At 36.8% G+C, this 14,246-nt stretch overlaps 1 protein-coding gene across 6 annotated transcripts in view; it reads left to right on the top strand.

The window, feature by feature from the left end:
• LOC135218644 (cocaine esterase-like) overlaps positions 1–14,246 on the top strand; it is a 150,643-nt gene that overhangs the window by 11,990 nt on the left and 124,407 nt on the right. For all 6 annotated transcript variants that reach the window (XM_064255087.1, XM_064255090.1, XM_064255085.1 and 3 more), the window contains one exon: positions 8,898–9,106. In XM_064255087.1, coding sequence (XP_064111157.1) covers positions 8,906–9,106 — 201 coding nt within the window. In that variant the 5' untranslated portion in view covers positions 8,898–8,905. The remainder of the gene's footprint in view (positions 1–8,897; positions 9,107–14,246) is intronic.

Here is a 14,246-nt window from a genome sequence, read left to right on the forward strand (position 1 = left end):
AAATGTATTATCTGCAGGAAAGTTGAAGGTAAACCCTGTGTTTACCCTGGTCCCCCTTCTTTACTTTTACATAGAGTGTTTTCAACAGACCATTTGAGAATTTAGGTGTTGATTATTCTGGGCCTATTGTCATTACAAAGACTAAAGATAGTGAGCCAAGGAAGGTTTATATCTGATTGTTTACTTGTACAGCTACAAGAGCAGTTCACCTAGATGTGGCTTTAGATATGACAACAGAATCATTCTTATTAATTTTTCGTAGGTTTTGTGTTCCCAAACAAATAATTTCAGATAATGGGACAAACTTTAAAGCAACTGCCAAGTTTCTTGAGGAAATATGTAGTGATCCTCAAATACGAGAATATTTTAGTAATCGTGGTATTGTTTGGAAATTCATCGCTCCCAGAGCACCTTGTCATGGTGGCTTGTATGAGAGGATGATTAAGGTTGTTAAGAATTGGTTGCAAAAGGTTTTGTATCATAAGAGTTTAGATGAACTTCAGACTGTGGTGTTGAGATTCAATCTCGTGTTAATAATAGACCGCTCACTTATATCAACAGTGATAGGATGTCTCCAGAACCCTTGTCACCTTCACTTCTCCTATATGGCAGATCGATTGAAGCTATGCCACCGTAGTTTTAGAGGATGAATCTGATCTTACATGGACCACGATCAATTGAATAAGCAATTTTCCTTATTGTCTTGTATCATTTCCAAGTTTGAGAAGGTCTGGAAGAATGAATATATAATTTTATTAAGAGAACGTCATTATGGTTCTGATAGAGCTAGGGAATTTAATAATCTTAACGTTGGGGGATGTTGATTTGGTCTAAGTTGAATCTCCAAAAAGTGAGTGGCCTTTAGGTAGAATTGTTGAGCTTCGACCTGATTGAAAAGCTTGTACCTTTAGAAGTTATTGAACTAGTGAATGAGGAACTTATAGGTAATCTTGATAATAATGTGAATACTGATGTTCATAGTTCTGAAATGCCACGTCCCCCTGGTCAAATAATTAAAACACGTCCTCAAAGTGTTAGCAAAACTAGAGCTACACTAGAGAGGAGAGAGCTCATAAAACAAGGAGCTCTGTAAGTTAAGTTTAATTCTTATGTGAGAAATCATCTTTTTTGTTGCTTATGTTTTTTGGGGCTTGGCCTGAGAATGTCATAAAATGACACATTTAATTTCCATTTCCATTAAAAGAAAAGTGTTAATTTCTTTATCATTAAATTTACTGTAGATTTTGTGATTTATTAATTAATAATTACTAATTTTTAATTGTAAGTGATATTTTTTCGCCCGTATTTCGCAAATGTGACAAGAGTTTCACTCCACACTTTTTCCCACCTTAACGTTGGCGTAATGTGCTGGTGTCCGGGTTACTGTGCACACATGACAATTTAAGCCGGGCGAGCACTGCCATTCTGTATTAGTTATATTGTGTAATTACTTCCTGTACCTATCTTCATGAAGACATCAAACTAGCTAAGTATCTTATGTTTGGCCAAATGTGTACATATAGGGGAGTTATATAAGAATGCTAGGTTAGTTCTCGTCTCTGCATTAGGTGACTACCAGCGAGATTTAAGGTAACCAAATTGATTTCTTGTTTTGTAATTTAATTCCAGTGCCTAAAATTCCTACTGTTGTTGCCTTAAAGAAAATTATGTGCTGTGGACCATTTTGAGCAGTCGGAGAATATAATTTCACTACATTTGAAGAGGTGAATCCTTTGGTAAAAGAAACTGGAACAAAAATCCATATGACTATCATTGTGAAAAGAGTGAGAATCTTCGAAGGCCTGAAGTACTTTCTCAGGAGTCAAAAGACATCATAGCTGAGGCAGTGGGTAGACCAAGAAAGTCTTTACGTAAATTGGCGTTTGAACTAGAAACAAAAAGGGGAAAGAAGAGAAGATATAGTGCTGTATATCATGAGTTGAACAAATCTGGTATCAAACCATTTCATGTTATCAGCAAGCCCAACATCACTCGACAACAGAGAGAAGACCATGCGTGGTTTTGTGGTTCATTTCTTAAAGAGTGGGATGAAACTGACTTTCTCCATGTTGCCGCATCAGATGAATTCTTCATTTACACAGTCAGGAAGCCAAAATCATAAAAAGATCATTTGGGCTGCAAAGTTGGGTGATATCAGCGATGATATGTGCTATTGCCAAGTTGGGAAATTTCCTGAATGTTTGGGAATTTTTCTCTGTTTCACAGCAAACTGGTTAATGTGGACCATCACAGATAAAGGACAGTCATGGAATGGCGAATACTTAAGAGAAACTGTGCTTACAGGTGGAGTATTTCCTTTCCTCAGAAATCCTGGAAATGTGTTATCTGTTGAAGAAGTCACATTTTTGCATGATAAGGCACCAATTTTCAAGGCTCTTCAGACACAGGAGTTGCTTCGAAACAGTGGTATCGATTTCTTCTCGTTAAGTGAATTTCCAGGTAGCTCCCCTGACTTTGATGTGTGTGAAAACATTGGTAGTATCTTAAAGGATCGTATTGAAGCTTGTACAGTGAACTATGATGGTATACCAAGCCTCGATGACCTGCGAAGAGAGGTGACCAAAGTCCTCAGGGAAATGGAGTTTGTGTCTCAGCTTTTATGCAATTTGCTGAAATCATACCCCGCAAGGATGCAGGCTGTGGTACAGACAGATGGAGGCCACACAAAATATTAAATACTCAGAGAGATACTTAAATGAATACCTGTTCTGAATTACTTTTCTTTTGGTCCATATCAATTTTAGTTTATGGTTTAGAGGGGGGCGGGGGGGCTCTAATTTCGAAACACCCTATAAGTTTGCTAATGCAAACCAAAAGTACAACTCTGTGGCTCATTTGTAAATATGACGGAATCACTATATATATATGTATGTATATATATGTATATACATATGTATATATACACACACACATATATATATACGTATGTATATATATATATACATATGTATATATACATATATATATATGAATATATAAATACATATATATATATATGTATATATAAATATATATATATATATATATATATATATATATATATATATATATATATATATATGTTAGTGATTCCGTCATATTTACAAATGAGCCACAGAGTTGTACTTTTGGTTTGCATTAGCAAACTTCAGTTAGTATTTCTCACTCCATCTCAGTTATGTCTCCGTTGAACTGTTGAAGATATTCTCTTACATTGATATTTAATTCTTACTTCCATCGTGAGTATTGGGTAAGTAGTGGAAGCACAAAGTATCCAAAATATACTTTATTTCCAGATTTACATCCTGGGTAGAATGCAGAGGTTTCTGAATAGATGTTTGAACTAAGAGGAGTAGAGGAAGTCTGATACAATACGTTTACAAATCATAGGGAAGCAAACCTAATCAAAGATATAGTCATATGAACTAACATACTGAGGTTAAGACACATACACCTTCTCGTTGTCGTGAGAGCCAAAATGGTTCCCAGAGAAGGTATTGTTGGCGTGTTGATGTTCTACATACATCCTGCTTATGTAAGATGTTCACATACTAGGATTTTGGGCAGAGTTTCCTGCATGACCTCCTTGGCCTTTGGCCTGTCTCATGTTTACATGCATTACTTTTAAAGAATGTTCACACACATTCTTATTCATAATGTAAGTTATTACATATATATATATATATATATATATATATATATATATATATATATAATAATATATATATATATATATATATATATATAGATACAGATAGATAGATAGATATGTCTGTGTATATATCTTTGCTGATCAGTATAATCATGTACTACATTGAAGTTAAAACAGTTAGTTCTATGTGGAAATTCTTGAGGTCAACATAATTGCACTTGGGTACAAAAAGATCGGCTAGCCTTCTATGCAGAATGACTAGTGACCTTGAGCGACTCTCCTTCTAATGAACTTAAATAATAGGTATACTTAGCAACATCGTCTGATCAGGTCTTCTATGTACATGTGCATCTAACAGTTCAGTAAATGTGGCGAATTTGCTTTTTTCACCTTAAAAGTGGGTAGGGGTAGCTCTTTGAGATATGGTAAACTTCTTGTTGGCTGCGTTATGCTAGTCAATGTGCCGATACGACTCAATTACAAGGTTACAACTTGTCCTGCATCTTCCAGGACACTAATGACTTTACTCTCGAGTGATGACATTAATTTGACTGTGTAACACGTACAACGTTCATAACTGTTTCTCGTCTGATTGAATTCTGTCTAACGAATTCTAATAAACATTCACAGTTAATGAGTTTACGAGATTTGTATTAGCACGACCGATCGTGCTGGTCAGAAAGCTTACAATGGACTCGATTTGCGTTATGGAGGCGGCCGCCATTTTGAGTTTCTCAATGAATTCTAAATGTTACAAAGGAAATGACGTCGCCCTTCACGTTATGTTAATGATTTCTTGATCACTTTTTCTGCCTGTTCCTGGCAGATCAATCTAACGACACAAAGAAATTCGACTGAACATGCGTCTCACTCATGAACATGAACACAATGGTTATGCTAGCCTTGCACTGGCACAGGCTCTTGCATCAAAGTAGCCCCTAACGTGGGTAAAAAACAAATTAGGCTCTGTTGAAGAGCACCTAGTCTACAGTAACTTTTGCGTTTTCGTTACACAGAAGGCGTTGACTGGATCCTTAGGGCTATCCGGTTAGATGAAGGACCAAAATGTCGCGAATGTTATAGTGACTGTTTTTTAGGTTTGTGCCAGATGGAGGGAGGCCCGTGCACAAGGACAACTCGAATGGTAAACATGGATGATTTTAATAATTTTATTACAAAACTAAAATTTATCAATGTTAACAAAAAGACAAAAGTATTAATGCGTGAACTTGGGTGTCACAGCACCCCGAATTTAGAAGAAATTAACGTGGCACGCGACCACTCAAAGACCGAAAAATTACTTAAATTAAATCGAACTTTCATTAAAACAAATAGGAACACATTCCTGAAAGTTGATTAAACAAAGTGAGTAAAGGTTAACATCAATTAGCCCAACAATGGCTACAGGAAAGAATGATTACTTACTGTACATAATGTTGGTCATTTGCACCTCCCTCACGGCTAAGTTCGCACCTTTACACCACATACAAGACCCGGAAGAGGTGCTACCTGATCTGCGTTAATTAGAAGTAAGAGGGTGAGCCCTTGGTCCGGCCTGGTTTTATACCCGAGCGGATCAGGTTAGTCAATTTTACCGAGAATTTGTTCTCTTCAAAAAGAAAGCATTCTTCTGTTTCTCATATAATTTACAAGACAACAATAATTCTGTTATTAATCCATGAGGGAGGAGAGGCGATAACTGATAAATGCAAACTGACAAAACAGAACCATTCTGCTTTAGCTGCCAGACCGCCTGATATTTGACAATTCGCCTTACGTTGAAAAGTGTGAAATGAATGGATGGTGAGATACGTCTTGGAAAACTCGTGCACTAGTTTTTCACGACAGTACCGGTGCATTACATAGTTCAAAGATACCAGTAGATTCCCGGGCTTAGGCATGTGCGGGAAGGCGGTGCTTATGACCATTCAAAATTTGCTAATCGTTATTGTGGGAGAGTTTTTCTAGTTTTTGTGTTAATGCTCAACATAGTTCCTTTCTTGGGGAATGCCATTTGTTACCTGTCCTCACCTCGACCTTTTATAGCAGAGTCAGATGTCAGACTCAGGAAGTCAAAGGAGTTATTTATCAAAGGATATAGTTGAGTATCTTAAAGGAGACTGGGTTTTCCTCCACTTAGTATGAGATAAATACGTTCCTAGGTAGTGCTGAACGTGAGTTTGGTGAATGTCTTTTGAAAGTGTACATTCCAGGACAAGGTAAGAATTATGTCCACTTGCTTGCTACTTCTGATTTTAATGTTAAGTTTAATGTATCCCAATTACATACTGCTATTCAGAACATTGTTATGATATCATATTCATAACGATTCTGCTCATAACGTTGACGTACTTGGTGGGCCAAATGATTCTTGTAGTTCGAACCAGCCCGAGGGCATAAATATCCATCGTTCACGTCATACTGTCGCTCTAGTAGGATATAACAGTTAAATTGTGGGATGTGAAGTTAAGTTGTGATATGTTATCAAAAGTAGTTATTTTTTTTTTTTTTTTTTTTTTTTTTTTAAGTTGATTGTATCTTAGTGTAAGTATATGCAAGAAAATTAGTCTGGCAATGTGCAACTGAGTTGCACTTTTTATTTTTTCAGTAATGAAAGTTGATGTTTTTATGTGTTCAAATTTCCCTCCATACATTTTTCCCTCCAAAATTGACACGTGAAGTAAGTTACCGCTTGCTAGGAGAGAGAAGTAAAAGGAGAATTTTCCTGTTCAAGGAGACCAGTATGCGTTCAAGGTTTGCTCCATAAATAGTTGTCCTCGGAGAGGAAAATATATTGAGAACTCCTTCTGTTCCTATGCAACACCAAAATCTTGAAATAGAGACAAGAGTGCATGCGGCATGTTAAGGTAAGCGGGTAGCATATAAAGCCTTGGTCAGACATTGGCGATTTCATTACGACTCCTACTCTTTCATTAAAACCAAATCGCCACAAATCGGCATAAATTGTAACCAAGTCCCCCAGTTTGACGACTTTGCGCCAATGTCATGGCACAACACGCAACAATTTTGTAATGGCCTTTCGACCTACGGCATTTGATTACGCAAGTTGTAACTACTAGCAAAGGTTAGTTACGGCGTTCAGTACAACATACGCCATGTATTTGGCAAACCCACAACGTGCGCAGTGAGTCAGAATGTGTCAAGTGCGTCGGCAGCCTATAAATGTAGTTCAAGGGCTTAATTAATTACCCACAGCTGCCTCGGTTTTCAATTTTGAGTAAAATATTTTTTGGATTCAAGATTTTCTGTATTCTTGATATAATTTGAGAACTTCAGATATAACTAAATATGACGACTACAATTTAAATGAAAATATATTCGGTAATATAAATAAAGATGAAGTTTAACTTTTATTCACGAAATTTACAGTTTCAACATGATTTTCTTTAATGAGTTCATTGCAATCAAATTAAATTTAGTAGCACGCTCTGGAGTATAAGAAATGAAAGGCATATTCTGTTTTGAGTAAAATATGTATTGCATTAAAGATTTTCAGTAGATATTCTTGATATAATTTATGAACTTCAGATATAAATATGACACTGAATACTACTTAAAAGAAAATGTTTGGTAATTATATAAATATTTTTGAATTTCAAATTTTATTCAGGAAATTTATTTAGTTTTTCAATGTGTTTTATGAAGTATGAAAAGGCATTTTATTATATCATTGATCCCTGCCAATGAACGAAGCCTGCAGGGAAGTTTACATAATCACGAAGATGACCTCATGTGCCACTGAGTCCTCTCGATTGACCTCACTCATGGCAGTAGGATTTTTTTTATATGTAGAAATTAAGTTGTGCAACACACAAGCGGTCAACACCAAGGAATCGATACGATCATGAAGAAGATTTATGGGGGTCTGAAACACTGAATCTATGGGAGATAAATGGAAATTTGATTTAGTTAGACTTTACACACATACACACACACATATATATACATACATACATATATATATATATATATATATATATATAATATATATATATATAATTATAATTATAATATATATATATATATACTATATATAAATATATATAATATATATACACACACACACAATTGTAATAGCCACAATGCCCTCTATTAACTTCAAGAAGTTAGAAAGAGGGTAATTGTGGCTATTACAATTGCATATATAACCCTGGTAAAAAAGTGACCAGTAGATTCTATATATATATATATATATATATATATATATATATATATATAGATTTATATATATATATATAAATCTATATATATATATATATATATATATATATATATATATATATATATATATATATATATATATTATAAGTCTATCCCATTACCGTGATTCATATACATATATCGAACTACAAATGTCCTTTAATATCCAATTTGCTCTACCTTGGAATTAATATATTTTCATATATGCTTAACCGAGGGGGAATTTATTAAGCGATAATAGAATTGGCGATCAACAGGCGCGAATCAGCGACCTCTCAATTCTAGGACTGGCAGTGAAGCCTTAAACCACGCTGACACCGCGGTCTCGGGGTGGTTTAAGGCTTCACTGCCAGTCCTGGAATTGAGAGGTCGCTGGTTCGCACCTGTCGATCGCCAATTCTATTATCGCTTAATAAATTCCCCCTCGGTTAAGCATATATGAAAATATATTAATTCCGAGGTAGAGCGAATTAGATATTAAAGGACATTTGTAGTTCGATATATACGTATATATATATATATATATATATATATATATATATATATATATATATATATATATATATATATATGGTGGTATCCATGTTCACTACTCTGTACAATCCTGTTACGTAAGTCGGAAATATTACCTAACTAAATCGCTAATTAATCATCAAAAATCGTCATGTCTTCACGAAACTCGTCGTCCTGTAAAAACCGTTAAATGTGGGTGTGGCTTAAATCATCGGTGACTTGTGTGTACGACTACGTAAATACGTAATCTCATCTCAACTTGCGCAATGCTGTTGTAATGGTTCATTGCGGAAGTCGTCATGGAGTCGATATCAGCTGGCATTTTTTTGGGGGGAGCCCATCCCCCACGACTATAGGAGATTGCTCGCCAAACCTAGCCTTTACCAGACTCGCAGTCAGAAATCGCTAATGTGTGACCCAGGCTTAATGCTTCAGGTGTTATTTTAGGGATTGAGTATTGCTAAATTTATTTGGGACAATCCTGATCAATTATTTTCATTTCTTATTTCAGATTACAGCATGATTTCATTTCTGAACATATGTTTGATCTTATTGTACTTGAAATCAAGTTCTGTCGAAGCAAATGATGTAGACGTCACACTGCCGGGTGGAGCTGTTTTGCGAGGAACAACAGAGTATACCATCAGGAAAGGGAGAAAATATTATGCATTTAGAGCCATTCCTTATGCACAGCCTCCACTGGAGAGACACCGTTTTATGGTAAGCTTACCACCTGAGTTCTTCAGTACCACACTTTATTCAAAGAAAAGCTGTTTATGTGGGTTTATATCATGGAGGTATTATAGGATATAGCGCAGTGTGTATGAATGATCGGTATCATCATCATTGCCATATGTATTATTCAGATCTGTGAAGTGTATTCTGAATGATCGGTATCATCGTCATCGCCATAGGTATTATTTAGATCTGTGAAGTGTATGCTGAAGGCTTCTGCTCAACCATTAGCTAAGATGGAAGGCTCCACCTCACGCATTTGTGACATCATAGCACAGTGTGTATGAATGATCGGTATCATCATCATCGCCATACGTATAATTCAGATCTGCGAAGTGTATTCTGATCATCCGCATCATATATGCATCTGCCTAGAAGTCGAAGGGGAAGACCTATTTTTTCGAAACTAAAAAGCTTGCCCTTAAGTTAAAGACGAAGGAAGGAGCAACTTTCACTAATCCTGCATTTTGGCAGCAGTCGACAACTTGAAATCCATCATTGCTGAACATGAAGTAGGAATTATTTTCCAGGTTAACTTGTTTTTGACTAACTTTTGGCCTTTGATCATGTTGGATTTTGAATTTTTATCATTTCTTTTCAAGAAATTGTCATTTCATATAAAATTTTGAATTTTCATCAGTTCCTTTTTATTGTAGAATAAATTTATATGAAAACGATTACATAGTGAAAGTGTCAGACAAAAAAACTGAGACAGGCGCTCATAACCAAGTTTGTTAGGCCTAACGGGAGTGAAGACACGCATAATCCTCCAGTCCCCATAACCTCAAATTGTTCACAAAGCCTTCCTTCAGCAGGAGAACTCTTCGCGGAGGATGAGAGAGAGGAGTTTCAAGTTTTTTTGGCAGAGGATAGGTAGAGGAAATTCCATCCAAAAGGTTTTTTAAAGGAAATGACTGTATCGTACAGTACACTTGCACCCGTAATGGTGGCATTGTTTACATGTGGGAGTTTTCACCATCCTGTGTGTAATTTTAAACTTTTTCAAGTTATTAAAACCTTTTTAATGTTTTATTTATACATAAGAACAATTTCATATTAGAAAAATTACAGTATAGTACATAGAAAGTATTGAAAATGGGTAGTATAAAAAAGTTTGACTGGGTGAGTTGCCGTTTGCCTTGGCCCAAATGAAATTATTCCCATACGGTGTTTTTCGAAATCTGCGAATTTCCAATTCTGCAAGGCCGTGGATTGACCAAATTCTCGCATAATTGGGGACTGTACTGTATATATATATATATATATATATATATATATATATATATATATATATATATATATATATCTTCTTTCCGACCATTATTCCTACATTAAGGGGTCACTTGCCTGATGTGTGCCTGCTAAGGCATCATCCTCCACCAAACCTCCTCCCTCCATATCTTCCTTCACTTTATCTCGCCTTCTAATTCTCTCTCTCCCTCTCGATCTTCTTCCTCTAAAAGGTTTCTCTTATGCCTATATAATATATATATATATATATATATATATATATATATATATATATATATATATATATATATATATATATATATATATATATATATATATATATGTGAGAGAGAATTTTCTTTTCTGCCATACTCTTCTATTTTACCCAAAGTGCTAATGGACATGTGTCATTTATAACCTACTGGCAATCCTTCCAAGACTAAAGTCTTGAAGGGCTAAGCATAAACTCTTTCAATGCTGTTATATTATTTTTTTTTATTCCCAAGCCGATAGCGTTTCAACAATTAATTTATGGCCATCTTTAAAGTTGCACTAGATTTAGTGTAATAACATACTAATATATAGGAGAGTACAGTAAATTTTTTGTGTGTGGTGGGGGAGGGGGAGCTGAGAAACAAGTTTCCAAAATTAAAATTTACCACCAATTTCACAGTTCAGAAAAATGAAGATTGACAAATGTTGCAGACCAATTTGCTTCTTTGTGAATCTAATGGCTCCAGAGAGACCACAAGAAGTCTGCACCTCTGTGTCCAGCACAATTCATATTGAAAAGCTTTTTTGTCCTCTGAATTTCATTCTATAAACCATGCTGATCAAAGACTCCTTGGACCCTTAAGTGCGACAATGTTCCTCATCACTAGGGTGACCATCAGCGTCTAACATAGTTCATATTGAAGGAAATTTATTAATCTTCCTTCTCTGAAGTGTGAAACTCAGAACTTTTTAATTCAATTTTTTTGGATGTCCTCGTTAGAATTTAGTTCTATTGTAAATCTAGTGTAACCCTGAAAAATACCATTGGTTAATTGATGAAACAGTTGTCAGCTTGGGAATGGATAAATACAGTAGTATATTAGCAGTTTTTGTTTATCCTTTTGTATATAAGAGAGCTATCAATTTATACAAACACATAAATTCATGCATACATTCTATGACAGGGTGCGAGCTGCATACCATAAGAATGGATTTTACTTAAAAGGGACGTTGATCTGAAGCTATTAAGTTAATGCAGCAGAGTAGACATATTAGGATTCATCATTAAAAGCCACGGCCTCAGAACCAGCAGTTTTCAAGAGTTGCACCCCACTGACTCTCAGGGATGAGATCTCCCAGTGAAAGCACAGGTTCGTCTTTGAGAAAATTTAAAATGACATGAAACCACTCGGTTATAAAACTTCAGGGGCACCTGGGTTTCTGGTGGTCACTGAGAGTCACCCTCTAGTCTGGGTTGTATGGACCTGAAGGCACCTGTGTCTGCCAGGAGCCTCCTGACAAAGGCATAGTTGGCAATGAAGACTGGTGGGCAAGAATCTGTCGTTGTTGTGGTGGCCACTGTTATCTACTTGGGTGCCACCCTGCTCTTCTTCTCCAGCTATAAGTGGGACACAATTCCTGGCTACCTTACCAAACTTGAGGTGGTAGATGCTCAGCAAGGACCTTCCATGCCAAAATTTGTACAGCTGCTTTTGCACAGTTAGCTTGCTCGTCATCTTGGTTGTTGTTGTGGTCTCCTCTGGCCTCACACATGGTGTGGACAATATGTTCCCTCCACCAAGTCATCGACCTTCTTAGCAGGTTCACCATGGGTGTGCTCAAGTTCTTCCCAGGATGTTTTTTATGATATTTCCCCAGTGGTGTGTTCAACAGACTAGGGGATCATCTTGGTGGTGACAATGAGAACGTTGATAACAGAAACTGGTTGAGTTCTTCATAAGTGATCCCCTTTCCCTGTGTATCCAACCAGTATATGATATAAGCAAAGAGGGTGTCTGGTATCACTCCAAGGAACATAGTCTACCTTCTTGGTTGAGCTCAGGATATTTTGTAAAACCAGACAGATGGTTTAGTTGCCGGAAAAGTGGTAGATGGAGATTTGTGATAAAGTCCCACCGATATTTTTTCTTTAGGCAGCCACCAGGCACAAACTGCTTGTCCAGGAGCTGTAGTAAGGATTGACTTGAAAGCGCCCTTGTCTACTAGGAACTTCTTGCTGGAGGCACAGTCATCACTGATGTAGGACCTGGTAGAGTAAAGTATCTATCAGTGTTTTGGTAGTATAATGTTATTTTTCTGTGGGGGCTGTTTAAGGCCTCAAGAACTCATGTGCTTCTTCAGGAGGTCCACCTGCTCTGGGGAGGATGGCTTTGGTGTTAGTTGAGAGGCATTAGAGTGAAATTTCTCTTGATAGGTACACCTTGTGTTTTCCATCTGTCTAAGTTCCAGAAGTCTTAAAAGGAGTGTTTAACAATTCAAAGGTGGGAAGTAGAAGAAATTTGTTTATTAGGATTTCATGCAGGTCCTGTATGATAATTTTCTTGCCCTGAGCATCAAACCAATATTCAAACCAAGAAAAATCGCAATTTGTTCAAAGTAAATTGTATTTTTCCTAAAAATACAAACCTGAGGCTCTTTACATTAGGAATTACCTTCATCAAAGTTGGAAATGGCCGCTAGACTTCTAGAGTAAGGTAGTTCGGTAGTTAAACTACCGTTCCCACCTTGGCCCAGGAATAGCAGAATGAGGGGTGGCATGAGGTGGGCCTAATGTGTAAAGGACCTCAGGTCTGTATAGTTAGGAAAAATACAATTTACTTTAAAAAAAATTGTGATTTGTTTATACATGGTATACAAACCCTCAGTCCTTTACATTTGGAAGATTATATTTGGTGGGAGGATTCTGATATAAGTTCCGTAACTGACTGGAGTTTAGTCACCTTGATTTGACCCTGGTCATAAGAGCTAGGGAGATAAATTGTCTCTCTGGCAAAATGATCAGTGTTGAACTGCGAGATCATTTGTCAGACTTCTGGGCATTCTTCCTATAGAGGGCGAGACCTTTTATAGGAGAAAAGAAGCTTGGATGAATGCTGACTGATAATGACTGTGAGGCAAAATACAAGTAGTGGTTTTGTCTTATTGGATGAAACTTGTTTAACTCCCTTTGCAAGAGTTAGCAGATGCTTCTATCGTCTATGACAAAGAATGGCCACTTAGTTATGTCACCTACTTGCATCATGGCCCCTTCCAGTATGTGACAGCCCTTCCGCTCTCTGCCTGATGTCCCATTAAAGATGCTGGGTAAGCTTACACGACTTGTTGAGCAGCCAAGTCCCTAGGAAAAAGTGTCCAAGGACTTGTGGGCAAAATCCTGTAGGTAGAAGGAAGTGAAGGTAGTCTGTCTCGACTATATCCCTGCCTTCAATACCTGGTGTACCACCAGATTCTTCTAGAATGCGAGACTAGGAGTGATGCTCCTAACTTCGTTGGTTCTTGGTCTGGGGGTGTCGGCCTCATTGACTCCGGTAGCACTGCTCCTCACTCTGGTATATACATTCCGGTACATCTCTTGTATTAATTGCACATACTTCTCGGGCACCATCTTCTCCCTCAGACTCCTCCATACCTCTTGTCGCCGAACTCAGTCATAAGCCTTTTCAAGGTCAATGAATACCATATGTAGGTCCCTTTGCTTCTCCCCGAATTTCTCCATTAGTTGCCTCAGACAAAATATACCATCTGTTGTTCCCCTTCCCCTTCATAAATCACATCTGCTCTTTACCTATTTGTACTTCTTCTCTCAGTCTAGCATCTATCATCCTTGCCAGTATCTTCAAAGTATGGGACATCAAATTAATACCCCTATAATTACCACACT

The sequence above is a fragment of the Macrobrachium nipponense genome, chromosome 9 (assembly GCF_015104395.2).
Source record: "Macrobrachium nipponense isolate FS-2020 chromosome 9, ASM1510439v2, whole genome shotgun sequence".
Classification (NCBI taxonomy): Eukaryota; Metazoa; Arthropoda; class Malacostraca; order Decapoda; family Palaemonidae; genus Macrobrachium; species Macrobrachium nipponense.